Genomic DNA, 17,501 nt, shown 5'->3' on the forward strand with positions numbered 1-17,501 from the left:
TGTGGTTTTCTGTCTGTGGCCTGTTCTTTTCCTCTCATGTGGTTTGGGGTCTGGCTAGAGAGAAGGGCTAGCGAATACTGAGCTATTTTGGAGCAAACCAGGTTCCATGTGTCTAGGGCAGAGGCAGGGCATCCCTTCAGAGAGCCAGGGGCACTGTCTTTTACTTGGCAGAAGCCTGGATTATATGCCCAGAAGCAGTTCAATATTGGCTCTAAGGTACTCATCCTGAAAGGATGGAAGCCATCAAACAGACCTGCAGGTCCAGCTTCTCTCTCTCTCACCTGGAGCCCTGGCTGTTGGTGCCAGAGGCCACCATTCTCCAGATAGCGAACAGCTGGCCTTGATGATTGCCTGCCAGATGTGGCCAGCAGGGTTGGCAAGCGGGCTATCCTGGATAGAGGTCACTAATTCAGAGTGGCCAGGGCCTGGTGCCCAGGACAGGAATGTGTTTGGCTGGCCTGGGGAAGTGTGCCTGAATAATCCTCCATCTCTGCTCCTGTCTAGTGTTACTTCCTTGCCTGCCTTGGTGGGGTGGTGTTTTCATAACAGGAAAATAAAATCAATAAGACACTGCAGCAAGATGTCAGTGTGCTGCAAGCTGGTCTCCAATAGCTCCATTGTCTCGGGTCTCTGCCGGGCTCTGCGGCCAGCAGTGCTGTTATTAATGGGAAGCGGGGCTGAAAGGGAGTTTTGAAAATCGTAGAGACAAAGGCATAGAGCACCTGGAGAGCACCGTCCACCACCACAGCTACCTCACAATGGCCAGCCTGGGGCTTCCTGCCTTTAATTTCTCCCGCAACCTTTATGAAAGCAGGAAAAGAAAAGCACACGCGCGCGCGCGCGCGCACACACACACACACACACACACACACACACCCGCAGCACACACATCCGCACTCATACACGCGCACACATGCAGGTCTTGAGAGGGCTCCTGGGCAGTGGTTCTGAACGGCTGGGGGAGGCAACGGGGGGCCCGCAGAGCCTCTGCTGGGCCTAGGGGAAGGAAGCAATGACTGTGTTTCTTGCCTTGGCCATCAGCTGTCCCTCTGTGGCTCAGTCTGCCTGAAGGGCTCGGTACAACAGGGGAGAGGGGGCTTCAGAGTCCCTTAGTTCAGCCCAAAGCCAGCCTAGAGCCTTGGGGACATTAATTTCCACATTCAATTTTATACAGACTAGTTTCTACCTCCATTCCTGAGGAACCATCTCTTAAAAAAAAAAAAAGCAGACTCATTAGGGGAACTAATCCCCCTGCAGTCATTGCTGGGTCCTTACGGCAGCTCTTATAACTAGTATGACTGGGGACTCAGCAATCAGGCAGGCATGTGTTCACTGACCTTACGGGCTCGCTGTGAGGCTCGCAGGGTCTGTAGATATGAGAAAACCCACCATGGTGATGCTGCTGTAATGGGGCTCTTGACCCTGTGTGGCTAGTACAGCTGCAAACTCCAGCCACTGATGACCCCCCCGGGGGACTTATATGTTTTTAGTTCTCCTATTTAGGGAAGTGAGTATTGCCAACTTGGCAATACCCCTTCTTCACTCAAGCAGTAGCTTTTAATCAGCACACGTGTGGCATTGGCATCCGTTTGTCTCCTACAAGTGGGCTACAGATAGAGCCTGTCTGGGTAAAAAGAGCCATTTTAACCTTCAGAAACAACTGCAATGCACTCTACGGAGGCCATGGCTCTGGAAACAAAGACCCGGGGATAAGGCCTCTGTGCTGGCCTGGGTTGTTGCCTGGCCCCTTCCCAGAAAGGATAGCGGGTCTTACCTTGGTGGTGACTGCAGAGGCTGAGCTGGCCACAAGACTGGTGATAGCTTCACTGCTGCCGGTCGTGCAGGGAGCAGGAGCCGTGGCGGGTGTGGGCAGCCGGGAGGGTACCACGGGCAGTGGCAGGAGACCAGGTCGTGCGCTGAGACTGCTGGCTGTGCCGCCACCAGCACCGGAGGTGACGCTGCAGACACTGGTGGCCCCATGGGTCCCATTGACGCTCCACTCACGGCGGTCCCAGCCTACGCGGTAATCTCTTTCGAAGCGGCTATGGTGCCTGGACATCTCGGTGGGCCGTGGCAGCTTCTCACAGGGAACCAGAGCCCGGACCTGTCAGCACAGAACACAGGAGGGTGGTTAGAGCAAAGAGTAGCTCTGCCTGGCCGCAGGGAGGTAGCAACCACCAGCAGCTTATGTTTAGCCCCTGCTCTGGGTCCAGTAATGGGTTTTCAAATACTCCAATCTCAGAGTTTCAGCACGTTGGTAAATCCTCCATCCTTTATCAGTCTCACTTCTCAGCTGATGAGGAACTGGTTGTTCAGGAATGCACTGCAGAATGTAACAAGCAGGATTTGAACCCACATATGCTCAAGTAGTAATTTTTAGTTCTGCCGTGCCTCCACCCCCCCGAGCAATGTGAGGTGTACCTACATCTTCATTACTTCGGGGGGTGGGGGGGCAGCATTCCCTCACAACCCCACTGCGATAGAAGACCTCTAACTACGCATTCACCAAGCACAGGTCATGTGACCCACGTGTGCACTCACTTCACAGTGGATGCAGCCTTGACTAAAATCTCATTTGTTCCATATAGTACCCACAAGGTGGGAATGCATGCTTGGTCCCCAATTTATAGACAAGGAGACTCACAGAGAGCAAGTGATCCCTGCCAAGGGCAGGGAACTAACAAGTGGAAAGTTCACTGTGTCTCCGAGAGATGCTAGCTTCTGGGGTTCAGGTCCTCCTTCAAAACCCCAACCCTATGAGTCAATGCTACACTTCCGGGACCTGGGTAGTCTGGCCTCCACTCCCTGCATCTCCCACGCGGCTTCCTGAGTATCTGAACAGAAGGCCTTTCAGGGTTGTCATGGAGACTAGACGCACCATGGTATGGGAAGGGCCTTCTGAGTCACCAAGAACTGTATTTTGCTGAGCATCACTATGATAGTGCTGGCTCCTCCTCTGGCAGGGACCAGTTACACCAGTCAGGAAAGAGATGAGGCTGTAGAGGGTGGGGAGAGGCAAGGGCAGAGGGTAGAAGGCATGGGAATGCCAAGGTAGGGGCAAGTGGCTGTAGGTGAGGGTTTGCTCTACACTTCACGCTCACAGTCCTGGTTGTGGCTTAAGAACTTGTTAGTGAGTTTTGATCCTATTCTGTTTACCATCCACTTCCGGTCTAGGTTATAGGCTGCCATCTTCCATCCTGTCAGCCCAGTTCTGAAGCTGCTGGCTACTAGACAGGCCACTTATTTTTAAGGAAACCTGCAGCCATGATCTATGGTGCTTGTGTGGTGGCCCAGCTCTGGCATTCGTTCTGTAAGTACAGCCTGGGCTGAACCTGCCCTGACCTGTGACAGAGATGACTGGTTATCTCTGAAGATGGATGTCGCTTCCCTGGTCATCGTTGTGCATCCAGATTTATAAAATATCATAAAAATCCATTTTAAATATTGACTCAGCATTGCACAGTGAAAAAACAATTGTTCTCCACCCCCTGGCCATCCCTCATATTTTCTACTGGAGGCTTATCGGGGAGTGGTCTAAATCCAGTTCTATTTTCTTGACTCCTGTTTGCCCTGGAGCCTGCTCCCATATGGTCCATGTGTGCCCACCCCAGGGGAATGTACTCTTGCTCGGGTCACAGATGGACCGTTTGTTAAATGCAATGCATGGTCATGTCATGCCTTATGCTCTTTCACATGATGTATCACCGGCCTTTCTCTTTTAGGGTTCATCCCTGTTCCCCAGCTGTTGAGCTGGCTCTCCGTGGATGATTTCACTTAACAGCTCCCCTTTATCCATGCCACTCAAAGCTTCTTTCCCAGCATGTCTCTCATGAGTACCTCGCCATCTTCCTTGAGCCTACACTACACTACCTAGCTGTACTCCAGGTTCCTAAATGCTACTCCTTCACAACTGAGCTCATTATTCTTTAGCCTAAATGCCCATTCTCAGGAATACCCTATCTCAGAGACAGCCATCTTGTTACATTAAAACAATGGCCTAGCTTTCTAGCAAGTAGGAATTGACTTTCCAAAAGGCTGTTCTGTAGGTTAATCTGCATTTTGGGGGTTACACTGGACCTCATAGCTTGGGCTCCTATCTCTCCATTTTTGTCCACCAATGGCCATAGTCTCAGGTTTTTGCTTCCATCAGCTGGGTTCTATGTAGGCAGAGTCTCTGCTATGTATCTGCCATACTGTGTCCTCGGGACTCGTTCTAAGCACCCAGAAAGATCTCTCTCACATGCTTCGGTTGTTGATTCATCTGGATCTGGCAGACGAAAAGAGTGGGTAGGCAACAAAGATGGTTTCCAGACTTGGTGAAATACAAATATTATCTCCTTTTGGACTAGCAAGCTAGCTCATTGGGTAAAGGCACTTGCTGCCAAGCCTGATGACCCGGGTTCAATCCCTGGGTCCCACTTGGTGGAAGGAGAGAAATGACTCCAGAAAGTTATTCTCTGACCTCCACCAGGGTGCCATAGCATGTGTGAGCATGGTGTGTGCTCGTGCATATACACATAAATAATAAAAAAAGAAATTAAGATTTTTTTTTTTAAATTGTATGTACGTACATGTTCACGTGGTTGAGTGTGAGAGCTCACGCAAGAATGACCGCACACCTTGTCTTCAGGAATGCCATCTATCTTTACGGAGACAGGGCCTCTCAACTAGGCTGAAGCTCACTACTATGTTAGACTCTGGGCAGCAAGTGAATCTGCCTCCCCAGCAATGGGATTACAAGGGATGGCGTTCATGAGGAGCAGGACTGGATTTAGGTCTTCTGTTGAAAGGCAAGCACGTTATCAATTTCGGTATCTCCTTAGCTCCCACCCTGAAATATCTCCCATAACTCCTCAGTTTCCTTTGCCACCTAGCAACATTGGAAGTCACACCTTCAAGAGAGTGCAGCTGTCCCCTGCCAGAGACCACCCCACCTGCACCGGGCTTCATGCGACTGGGACATAAATCTGTGTCAGGTTCATATGTTGAGAGTAGCGATCTGCTTGTTACTTCAGCAAAACCTCATCTAGTTTGACTAATACATTCAACCAGCCCCTCTATTTCCATAGAACAACATAGCCTCACATATTGGCAGGGAAATCATTTCCTCCCAGGGAGCATAGAGGTTTGGGGAGGTCAGGACCCCTGAGATGTGTCCTCAAGGTATCTGAGCAACTTGGGATCAGGTCGAAGGGATGTCTTTGGATGTAGCTAGCTGCTTAGCTCCGGGACCATGTACTAGGCCCTGGAGTTCCAGTGTGTAAGAGAAAAACAAGACACACAATCCACACCTCCTATGGTCCTCAGCCTTTTGCCACCTCTTTCGGTCTCCTTCAAATGCCAGGGAGGAGGTGGAGACTCAGGCAGCTGGAGGCCACACAATCTGGTTTCAGTCTCATTAAGTGTATTCAAAACAAAGGTCAACTATTTGCATGCAAGCACACGGGTCAGACCTCATTCCTCAGTTTAATTTCCCTTTTCAAACGAATGAAAGAAGCATGGTGCAGTTTACTCGGAGCCAGCCAGTCGGCAGAGGGCCAGCTCCAGAGGTGGCAATGTAAGTATTTCCTGCTGGGCACAGAGCCAGCATGTCACAGAGGTCTCACGTGCACATCCACATGTACCTGAATGGTGTTGCGGGAAGCACAAAAAGTGCCTGAGCAGAGAAAGAAGGCCCCGAATGGACACGGTACCTCAGACCAGACTGGTTAAGCAATTCTAGACAAAACACAGAAAAATGCTTCCTTGTTGAGAGAGTGCCCTTTCCTGGCAGGGTGCCTGTGCAGTGGTGGAGCCTGGCAGGGGGCCCTGCACCAAGAAGGGAGGGTGTGAGCAGCCGCTGCCTTGCCTTTGGTGTGGAGGGGACAGTTTGCAGAGGACCCAGGCCTTATACCTGGGTGAGGAAGCCTTGCCAGAACCTGTTTGTGTGACACAAACTTGTGACGAAATGCTCTGAGGCGGAGAGTGGTGGTTCATCCTTATAATCCCAGCAGCAGAGAGGCTGAGGTGGGATTGCTAGGGGTTTGAGTCCAGCCCTGGCTACATAGGGAGATCAAGGCCAGCCAGGGCAATAGCTTGAGATCTTATCTTGAAAGGAAAGAACAGAAGCACAGGAAGGAACTGGAGAGTCTAAGAAATCATCTATCGGTCAGTGGAGGAGGTCACACAGGTCCAGGTCGGAGTCCACGGTTTGTTCACACGCCAGGTTAATTTGGAAAGCTCAGTGACAAACATGTAATCAAAGAACTTGGCTCAGGATCTTGTTTGCAACCAAACTCTTTCCCCACTGAAGGTCTTTGAATTATCCCAGGGATGCTGAGCCAGGAGGGGAGGGAAGAAGGCCAGACCACTTCCTGGGGTGAGGCATAGAGGGAACCCTTCCACTCACACTTCATATTTATAGAACCTACTGCTCCAGAAGAAGCAACACATGTGCCTCCATGATTTTGCCTGCATATCTTTATAGCACCGCATATGTGGACACCCCACTGTCTGCTTCTCAGTACCACATCCAGTTCAGGACTTGGAGCCTGGGCACGGGGCACAGCTCAGGAAGCTGGGTCAGGCTCTTGGTTTTCTTTCCACTCTCTTCTTCTTGATACCCTCTCTTTCCCTAGGACAGAGGACTCCTTAGAGCATCACTGCAAACAGGAGGAAGCACTGCTCTGAAAGTGTAGTCACTGCCAGCAATCCAGCCTGTAGTCTCTAACTACCTGTGCTACATACAGCGAGCCATGCACAGGAGCACACCAAATGCAAGGACCAAGTCTCACTAACCAGTGCTTAGGAAAACCAGGATGTCACATGCAGCTACCTACCCCATGAGTCAGTACAAAGGCCACCTTTTGGGTGTCATTAGCATAAAGTCTTCCACGGAAGGGTCTTTTCTCTTCCCCATTCACCAGGGAGAGGATAGAAACAAGTGGTTTTGCTTCCCGAGGACAGGTGGGACCAAGTCCTTGCTGTGCCTAATCCTACCAGAAGTCAGAGCATCTGAAACATCCAGGAATGGAGGAAGAGTGGCTTTGTGCCCTTCTCTTGAAGGAGACACCAGCTATCATTTAGGAAATCAAAGTGACCTCAATCCCTGACTTCTACCCTCCCCAAATCACTTGTCACTTGTCCCGAGGGCCCTCCTCTCCCTGCTATTGGAAAAACAACCCCTTTCCCTGTACTATGTAAGGGTTCAGAAATACATCCTGTGGGTCTCTGCATATGAGAAAGAGCCCATCATTGGGGGATGGTCCTAGCCATAGTTAAGGTAGAGAGAACAGGCCTGCAGCCTCAAGGGCAGCAGGAACTGGCAGGCCCCAAGTTCTCAGGAAACTGTCAATCTTGAGGCCGAGTGAATGTCTGGTGTCTGTAAATGCACACAGATACTAAGACCTCCTGTGCAAGGCAACTGGGAAACCTTAGAGTGGTCTTACCCAGGGCCACAGGGAGGCAACAGATTGCTAATAGGAGGAAGGTTATCTTTAGCTAATGTCCATGATGTTGAGAATAGTGTCCCTAGTCCCAGGAACTGCCTTGCTGGGTGGACTTCTTCTGTTGCCTAGAGAGAACCACAACAGTTCTGAGAAGGCCTGGGAGGAGAGGAGTCAGCTGACATCTAGATGCAGCCCTGGTGCCCAGCCATGCCTCTTGATTTCTTAGCAGCTGCTGGCTGGGCCCCGCCTCCTGGGCACTTGTTAGACACTTGCTAGATACCAGATCAGCAGCTCTGCTACACAGATTTGCCTGGAAAGCCTGCATCATGAATTATTCATCTGTAAATAATTAAGGATGGCCATGCGTCACCGTGTGTGTGTGTGTGTGTGTGTGTGTGTGTGTGTGTGTGTGTGTGTGTGTGTGTGTGTGTGTGTGTGTGTGTGTGTGTGTGTGTGTGTGTGTATGTGTCTGTGCCTGTGTATCTGTGTGTGTGGTGTGTTGCTCCATGCAGGGCTGGAGCCCAGAGAATAATGTCTCTTGAGTTCTGGGCACTGGCCCCTTAAAATCCTGTTCAGGACCGGTATGCTGTGCCTACTTGAATACACAAGCAGGATAGGTGTGGTCTGTGCCTAGTGGCTCAGTGTGTTTTCTGGATGTCGGCACTGGCCCTCCCACATTAACATTCGTGGTGTATACACACAGCACACAGGATCACAGGTGGCTAATGACCCTTTCCTCATTCTTATCATTAAGACACGCTGCTGAAGGAGTGGGCTGCAGGCTGCAAGAGCCCTGAAGGCATGATTAATCCACAGGAAGGCAGGGGAGCCCTTGCTGCCTCCAGACTCGGGGAGCCGAGGTGGCTGGCTGAGGAATGAGCCATGGACATCCAGCCCGATTGGAAAATGGATGATTGCCTCATTTGGGGAGGACGTGCTGCCAAGTCAATTGGAACAGCCTGTGCCCATCTTTATTATTTTCTTCTTCCTCTCTGCATCTTTTAGCTTTTCTTCTGGAACAAAACATTACACAGCAGCCAGAACACCATCTTGTCAAATGTAACACAAAGGAATTCTCTGGGTGCCTTTTGAGGAGCCAGCTTGGCCACAGCTTGGTGTAGATGTTGGTGGGAGCTGAGGATGCCCCTGGAAAATGCCTTTAGACTTCCTGGAAGTACTTTCAATTTTACGAGGGCAGAGACCCTCATGCCCACTAAACAAACCCAGGAACTAAAAGATTCACACCTGCCTGGGGCTGGGCTGGGCCTCAGGTTGCTCCCCATGGCTTCCTCTGGCCAGAACTCTATTCCCAGAGCCAGAGTCCAGACAACCAGGCATATACCTCAGGAATGGGCTGGAATGCCCTATTCCCTACACCACCCCTGTGGTCAGGGCTGTCTCTCTTCTGCTTCCTTCACCACAGCTGACAGTTTACATGGCTTGGTATCCAAGAGATCAGGAGATTCCGGGCTAAAAGTGACAAGTGTTCTTTATCATAGAGCACTGGGTAGGGGAGGGACAAGGTTTAGAGATGAGGGAGGCACCAGGTGCCAAGATTTGAATGTGTCTTGCTCTTGGTGTCCTGGACAGGGGTAATCCCAGATTCTGTGTATTGAGCAAGGCTCTAGTCTTGGCCCTGGACTCCACACCAAGGTTGATATGTTACCCGGGTAGAGCAGGTGTCAGGGACTCTACAGGGACATGAGTCATGGGGGACATATGTAGATGCCTACCTGGGACAGGTGACACATTCAAATCCTCTGTATGAACAGAAGCCAGGGCAATTCTAGATTACCCAGCCTTCCTAACCCCTCTGAGGGGTAGGGAACTCAAGGGGCAGTGGCCTTTTTAGTTCTGTTACTTAAAATAGCAAAGTTCAAGATAAACCATATATGGTATTGCTATCATATGTAACCTCTGTTCTGAAAGAGAGTTTTTCTTTCCCCATGCCTTGCCCAGTTAAGAGGGGCCTATGTGATCCCCCTCCAAGGCCTCACCCACTAAGAGCCCATCTGGAGGATGGCTGGCCTGGTACCAGGCTGGAATGACTCACTCTTTCCCTGAGGTTTAGTATTCAGGAGGTTCCAGTAACCCCTACTATAGGCTGCAGGGTCTGGACCTAGCTAAGCAGCCTCCCTTAGGCCCCCGAGGTTGGGGGCAGAGGGTAGTGGAGAGGGAAGCAGGGGATTCCACAAATCCAATTAGAAACCAGAGCCATGACCTGTGACCTCTGTGTCTACTCCTGGACCTCAGGTGGCACCAATCTCTGTAACAGAGAGTTTCAGAGCATTGTCTTTGTTATTTAAAGATGAGGAGAGCCTGTTCTCTCCAGTGCCAGCTAATCTTATAGCATCTTCCTGAAGGTAGCCATCCAGAGAACTGAGAGCTTTCTTAGTAGCAGCTGGTAGATGAGACAGGCTCTAGCAAGTAGGAGGGAGCCCTGTGTTAAATGCCCATCGAGTTACTGTGACAGTAGCCTGGCTTATGGAACCATATCTGTGACCTCCTTTAAAAGGCATTATTTTTTTACATTGTGATGAGATATGGCTGACATAGATGGAGATACAGATACTTAATGTATACAACTTGATGTGATTGGATGTGTACCCTAGAAACCTCCAGGACCCCACAGCTATCCTGGCCACCAAAGTGGCCATCGCCATCAAAAGCCCATTCTGACTCCTCCCCTTTTCTTCCTTTTGTGCTAAGTATATGTAAACCTGGCCAAAGGCTACAAAGATCTCAGGTATGCGTAAGGAAAGATGCGGTGATCCAATGGGTCCTAGCACTTTCGACAAAGCACAGTGCATTTGCATTGTCTTCTGCGTGTGCTCTGAGGGGACTTATGAAAATTGCCCCACCCAACACAAACTTCTTTCGAAGCCACCACCACATTTTCTTCACAGCCTCCCCATGGTAGGGGTAGGGTAGCATTCACCTTGGAATCTTGTAAGTGAGGAAGAGGGGGAAGCTGATGGCTGGAGACAGGGACTCGGTCCTCTTTCAAAGAGTCTGTTCCTGGGCCAGTAGCTGCCCATCACTGAGGTGCCTGTTAGAAACACAGTATCAGCTGGCAAGGGGTGGCGCACGCCTTTAAATCCAGCACTCAGAGGGCACAAGCTCCTGTGAGTTTGAGGCCAGCCTGGTCTACAGATTGAATTTCAGGATAGCTAGGACTACACATAGAAATCCTGTCTCAAAAAACCAAACAAAACAGAAAGAAAAAAAAAAAAAACCCAGCATCTCAGAGCTCACTAGCAGTGCTTCTCAGAATTTTATGTTTTAACAGGCTCTAGGTAGAATACACCAGCCTATGAATCTTTTGGGCTAGCCAGCCAGGATTCAGCCCTTGGGCTAGGCTTTCAGTAGTCTGGATGGCCTTGCGGTGTCAGGGAGAGTGGAGGTACTTTTGGGAAAACCCACATTCCATAATTACAGGGCTTAATATATGACCTAAAATGACAAATGTCCAAAATCCTTTTCTGATGATAGGTTTAAGGGAAAATGCCACAGATTCCTTTTCCTGGGTCCAATTTCTCATTTAAAAAAAAAAAAAAAACGCAATCTCCTTGTCTGGGAGAGGCTGTACCCAGTGTGGGCTCCAGATGAGCAATACTGAAAGAACGGTCTTTCTCGGTCCCTCCCTTCCTGTGTGCACCTTTGGTTTGAGAGATTCTGGCTGTGGATTTTGATGTAGTAGTGATTTTTTCCCCCCAAAAGCATACATGATTCAGAGACTTTTCTCACGGGACTAATTGACTAGGCATTTGCGCTATCGCTTCTGGTGTAAATCATTATAATGGTGATAATGAAAAATAAAAAAGATATTGGAAATGACAGTTAGCAACATAATATCAGCATAAACTGAGGGAAGAGGGGAGGCGCGGATAAATTAGATGCTTGTAAACACCAGGATCGATGAGGGAGCTATGGCGGGTCTGGGAGGATTAACTAGTGTTCTCATTAGGAAGAACCATCTTGGCTCCCCGTCTCATTCATGTTCTTGTGGCTCTGCAGAGGATGGAAGCCCTGCAATTGGAGCCCTATTTCCCCCACAGTCTTGCAAAGCCCCAATAGAGGTCTTTGGAGCAGAATTCTGCAGTTAGTTCTCTTCTCTGAGTGGGCCCTCCCACTTGCTCCTGGCTGCCTCTCAGGCAGGCCTGATTATTCGGAATCTTAGAGAATTGACTAATTCAACATGCTAGCGCTCCACAGGAAATGGTGTCCATCAGTGACCCAGGCTGATGAATGGATCCTACTCGGTGCCTGGAACCAGACCCAGCAGCCAGTTGCAGAGAAAAAAGACTGATGCGTGTGCTCTATTTGGCTGCCAAAAATGCTCTTGCAATTTGCTTTCTTCTAGACAAGAGTCTATTCAAAAGTCTATTTGGAAACATTAGGGAACAGCCGTCACATGGCCGGCAGATCATACTGCCTATGACAGGATATTATCTTCCTTGGGAAAGACTCGACTGCTCTTTTATTTCTCCAAGTAACTAGCGTCTGGGCTGATGGCTGCAGAATTGCTCCGAGGGCTGGGGACATTAAAATCCCTGTCCAGAGCAAATGTGGAACCGACAGCTCCTTCAGCACGCAGGATTTGTGGAACCTTTACCAGAGTTAAGTGGGTGTGCCTGGTTTTCTAGGCTCCTCTCTCTTGTGGGACCTGGGGTGGAGGTGCCCTGCTTACACAAATCCTTCCTGGCGAATGTAGTTTTCTCTTCCATGAGTTGGAAGCTTGCTTGCATCCTTTCCCTCCCACTCGAATCCTTATGCATGCTCTGGGTGAACATAGGTACTACCCTTTCCTAGCCAAACCCCTGAGAGACACTGCTCTCTTTCTTTCCCATCACTTTTGGCTCACTGAAAGACACTGAGGGGCAGGTAAGAGCGGGATCTGACTGGTTCCTGTCTGCAGAGGAATAAATACTGCTACTTAGAAACATAGCGCAGATGGAGGGCCGAAAACCGTTATGGCTATGGGGAGGTAGCAGCCAGCCTAAGCCAGTCCTAGGCAGTTGAGCTGGGGGTCTGTTCACTCTGGAGAGGAGACTAGGCCTTCCTTAGGGCTGCATGTGAGTGAACACAGATAGTGTGGCTGGAGACAGAAGCTCTGCCTTTGCCCGTCACTCTTGAAGCCTGATGAGATCTCTCCCCTGAACAGAGAGTGAGCCCCACTTGCTCAATGGCCGTCACATTGGCTTTAGGAATCCAAGGCCCATGCTTCATCAGGGTCTACAATGAGTCTCTAGAGAAAAGAGCTTAGGGCCACATGGGAGAGATTTGTGTCCTTTGTCCTGGCCACGGATCGCCTGTTTTTTCCACCGGTGGCTGATCTCCACACCAGTGCCAAGCTTCTCTCAGACCACATTCTTCTTTGCCTTTGCTTAGAAGCCATCGCCCTGGTATACTTGCCTATGATTTTTCCTCGTCTTGACTCTATGTCCATGTTTTTAATTAAATTAAAAAAAAAATGCGGCGGCCGAGAGCAGAGGGCAGCCTGTTGCGAGGTTGAGCTCTATCACCACCGAAGCATGCAAACGAGGCAGCCTCCGTTGACAAGTTCACATCTCCAGTGCAGAGCTGGCTGTTTGAACAGCTTGTGTGCAGTAATTGAAACATAGATTTTTGTTGCCTTTCTGTTTATTTTTAGATTAACCAAGCAGGGATACTTGGCTTCTCGGCTGCCATTTGGACCCCATCGGGCAGCTCAGGACTGCTGGCCTCATGTACCACCAGTCCTCATGTGTCCTCAGGGTCTTCCTTCTGGATTTTCCTGTGTCTGACTCAGGGCAGAAGTGGCCTTCACTGTCATCAGCCTTCTGACCCAGGGCTCCAGACAAGGAAGCTGAGGAATGAGGGCTGTCCCCCACTTTCCAGATTTCTGAAGACTCCACTGCCTTGGTAGACTTTTATAGCATCTCTGGGAGACAGGGGAAGCAGAGACCAGGTAGACATCTACTCTTTTCAACCTGATGCTGACCCACAAAGAGATCAGGAGCATTCATTCATGCCTGGGACAAGGGGACTTACATAAAGCAAGATCCAGAGCTCAGAAAGAAGATTCAAACAGGGTCTTCTTTGGCTACTTTTAAGGGTTCCTATTAATTTTTAAATGTATCACTCTTTCCTTCCTTCCTTTCTCTCTCTCTCTCTCTCTCTCTCTCTCTCTCTCTCTCCCCCCCCCATCCCCTTCTTCCTTTCCTTTTAAAAATGATATAGCCTCAGCTAGCTTTAGCCTCAGCATCATCTTGCTTTTTCTTCCGGCATGTGTTACACTAAAGCCACTATGGTTCCATCAACGTTGATAAGACTACTGGTTCTCTTTGACCTTTGTCTTTAGCCCAGCAGAGCTGCCACACCATTGAAGGCAGAGTGTCTCATCTCATGGCCCTCAGGGCCCTGCCTTGGCATATTGCAGAAGCTCCACTGAGCTTCCCTGGCCTATGAGAGGGGTGTGAATGAGAAGGACCTCGGACTGTGTTCTTCCCTCAAGGTATTGCAACCTACAACCTTTGTACTGCTCAGGCCTTACTCTGGGGACTCTCTTCCCAGAAGCCCACCTTGATTTCCTAGCCTGTGAGGATGGTGGTGCCAGGCCTCCCTAGCTCTGCCCACTCTCAGTGCAGACCTGATGACACAATGGTTACATAACCAGTCCTTTAACCAGCTCGACTCAGTGGATGCCAGAAGCTGTCAGTTTTTTTTTCCTTCTTTCTCCCATTATACACATCTCAACTTACCCTTTCTGACCCAAACTATTCTTGGGGTAACTATTGGGCACCCCAGTCATATCTGGTGCTGCTGTAACAATAGCTGTCTCAGAAAGCCTGCATTCATTGAACTGAATGTAAGCAGCAGCTGGCACTGAACTATGGGCTCGCCACTGCATCAGCTCCCTTCTCAGAGGGTCAAACCTGGGGCCGGAGGTGATTTTTTTAAACTGAGGTATGGTCAGGCTTATATACTTGAAGGATCAAGTGCTGTGGTGAGAGGTACCAGGCAGGGGTTCCTCCCTTGGGGGAGGGCATGTTCTTAGATTCCCTCCCAACTCTGTGCTCAACATCCTTCTTTTTGTAGTTTAACTATTTTCTTCTTCACTTTTTCTTTTTTCCTTCTTCCTACATCTTTTTCTTCTCTGTAGCCCAGGCTGGCTACACTTAGTCCAGGTTTGCCTGGAACTTGTGATCTTTTTGCCTTGGCATCAGGAATACTGGGATTATAGGCACCATGTATGATTAACCTCAAGGGGTGGTCTGAGGGACCCTAAAGTTGCCAATTCCTCTTTTTTAATGGGTGTGCTCTTACAGATTTCATGTTCGGTCTGTGCCTCAGTTGAGATTTCTGCACAAAGGATGGCCTTCCCTGCTGCATCGAAGTCTACCCTCACTTTCTACTTATCCTCTCCTTTAAGAGGCCTGGTCCCCATCCTGTGTCCCCTAACCTTTCCAGCCCTCACTCCATAGGGTCCTATGTGCCAGATCACATGCCACATTCTGAAGTCACATAACATTGCCAACTCTGCCAGTTTCCTGAAGGGAAGTCCTGGGTACAGTTTCACTTACATCTCTGCCCAGAGCTACTTGTATGCAGATCTAGGGTCTCCTGAGTGAAAGAGAACCAGGCCCCATGGAGAACTGGGGATGTAGGGTCAAGGCCACTGAGTGTGTTGTTGGGAACTACAAACAAGACAATAGACTCAACTGCTTGCAGTAGGCCCTGGAAGGAAGAGGTGACCATCTGTTCTTGGCTTGGCCTGGCTCCATGTGCATACACAGCAGTTCATTTACAGCCAGTAGTCATAGGTTACATGGGAGCAGGACTAGTTCAGGAGTCTAATGAGTTCAACAAAGGTACTTCAGACGTTGGGCTTTGGATGGGATAATGTCCATTAGTGAGGTACTGTCAGGATGACTAGGAGCTAGCATTGTCCTTTTCCCAGAGAAGATGCTGGGTCTGGCGCCCTGTTCCCAGACACATAGGAAGTGACTCTGCTTACTGGGGCACTGTATTCTGGTCTACTCACTCAGATTTACTATGGTCCTATTGTATAACCCCATAGAAAGGGGAAATCTCAGGATGACATCAGCAGGGAGTGCCCCCTCTTTTTCTTGCTGTCCTCCACACTCCTGACCTTTGCTTGTGTCCATCTCCTGACCTGGTGCCACTCTCTGCTGTGTACTTCATACCAGAGCAAGATGGTAAAGGTAGATCAGGCAGGGAGCATTTTCAGGACAATGCTTGCACGCACACGAGTCAAGAGCTATCTTTGTTACAGCATGAGGGACAACACCAGTTACACTTTATGGAGGGGCAAGCTAAGGCTCTGAGATTAGATGGCTGGTCCCCGGTCGCCATGAAGGAGCAAATGTTGGTCCCAGGATGAAAGCTCAAGCTCTACACTGGGGCTCTTTCTACACCCTCTTGGGGGTCGCCACGTCTTGCTGCAGCTTCCTGCTGGCCTGGCTTGCAGACTTGCACCCCTCTAACAAACATGCTCTTTATAGATCAAGCCCATGGCTAACAGCTGTGGGTGACCTTGCGACTCCAATCACGTTTCTCATCGACCTCTACCTTGGCCACCCTTTCCTGAGCCTCTCACCTGGATTTCTGCCAGTCATCTAGCCAGTCTCCCTCCTTCCCGCCCACGCATCTTCCACAACACAGCCAAGTGCGAGTCAGACCATCTCAGGCTTCCAAAGTGCTGCAGTGGTTTCCAAATCACCAGAGAGTCAAACCCTTAAAGCTTCAAGAGTCTGTGTTGCACACGTTCTCATCTTGACTTTTTGCTCCCTCATCAACTCTCCTCCAGCAGACTGGCCTCCTACAGGTTTTCCAGAACAGGACCACTCTTGCCTTAAGACTCCATACAATGTACTAATCTTCTGCTGCTTAGCCAGGTGGTTAGCACCTTCATTTCCTTCAGGCCTCTTTCTCAGGTCAGTGAGGCCTATCAAATCTCAACATCACGTAGCTCAGGGTAGCCTTGAACTGTAGAGTGGAAGTCAACCTTGAACTCCTGGTCCTTCTGCCTCTGAGATGACAGACACGTGTCACTGTATTCGACTTGACCAAAGGCATTCAGCTAGAAAGTGGCAGACAGGACCTGCACCAAGGCAATGAAACTCTTGAGTTCTGTCACTACGATCCCTACCTGTCATCTCTGTTCACTGTGTATCAGGGCTCAGACAGTCCCTAGCTCCTTGGGGGGATCAGTAAAAATGGTGAATGAATGAATGCTGTAATTCTCTACCATCATGGCCCCCTGCCCATCTTCTTCTCTGACAGAAGGAGATAGGCTGGCTAGACGCTCTGCTGTCTCTCCTTGCTCATCCCAGTCACCAGGCTGCCCACCTCTGATAGGAGCAGCCATGAAAGGGATAGATTCTCCCTTGAGTCTCACCATGGCAGCTCTTTTTGATCTTGGTCATAAAGCAGAGTCAATCCAAGTGGTATAGACCATGTCCTTTTGAGCTGGGTCTAAGGCTCACACACGTACATTCAGGTTGCTACTCAGCCTTTCCTGTGCCATGTCCCCTTGAGCCCTGGAAAGTCTGAGACCCAGGATCTGGGTGTTAACACCACTAGCACTCCAACCATCCTGTCCCTAATGCATGGGCACCAAGAACCCTGTGAGCATCCTCTCCCCTCGGGCACACATATAGCCACTGCACAATTCTTTCTAGGACAATGACTTAGGCAGACATTTATTAAAACACAACTACACCCACCAAGTCGCTCTGAAGCTCTAGCCATTCCCCAAACCAATGAAGCAGCTTGTAGGTGCTGTCTGATTTTTTAATCATCTCGTTCTCTCCCCATCTGGAAGGTCTAATGAAATGTTACACTGCGAGGAACACGGAAATAAGGAACTTCAGAGGTGAGGGACGTGTATTTAATTTCTTGCTTTGGTCTGTTATTTGCATATACCTCAAGAGAATAACCAGTAGGGAAGAGACAAGAAAAATAACAAAATCTGCCTGTCTACTGGGGGCCAGGCATTCCACCTGAAGAATGACTGCATTTTACATTTCACCCTTGCAAGCAGCAGTTATGTACACTGAGTGCACACCC

The 17,501-nt window shown here is 49.7% G+C and overlaps 1 protein-coding gene across 4 annotated transcripts in view; it reads right to left on the reverse strand.

Annotated features, from left to right (window-relative positions):
* Positions 1–17,501, reverse strand: part of Klhl29 (kelch like family member 29) — a 302,932-nt gene that overhangs the window by 132,147 nt on the left and 153,284 nt on the right. For all 4 annotated transcript variants that reach the window (XM_031357487.1, XM_031357486.1, XM_031357485.1 and 1 more), the window contains one exon: positions 1,775–2,104. In XM_031357487.1, the coding sequence (XP_031213347.1) occupies positions 1,775–2,059 (285 nt within the window). In that variant the 5' untranslated portion in view covers positions 2,060–2,104. The remainder of the gene's footprint in view (positions 1–1,774; positions 2,105–17,501) is intronic.

The sequence above is a fragment of the Mastomys coucha genome, unplaced genomic scaffold (genome assembly GCF_008632895.1).
Source record: "Mastomys coucha isolate ucsf_1 unplaced genomic scaffold, UCSF_Mcou_1 pScaffold6, whole genome shotgun sequence".
NCBI lineage: Eukaryota > Metazoa > Chordata > Mammalia > Rodentia > Muridae > Mastomys > Mastomys coucha.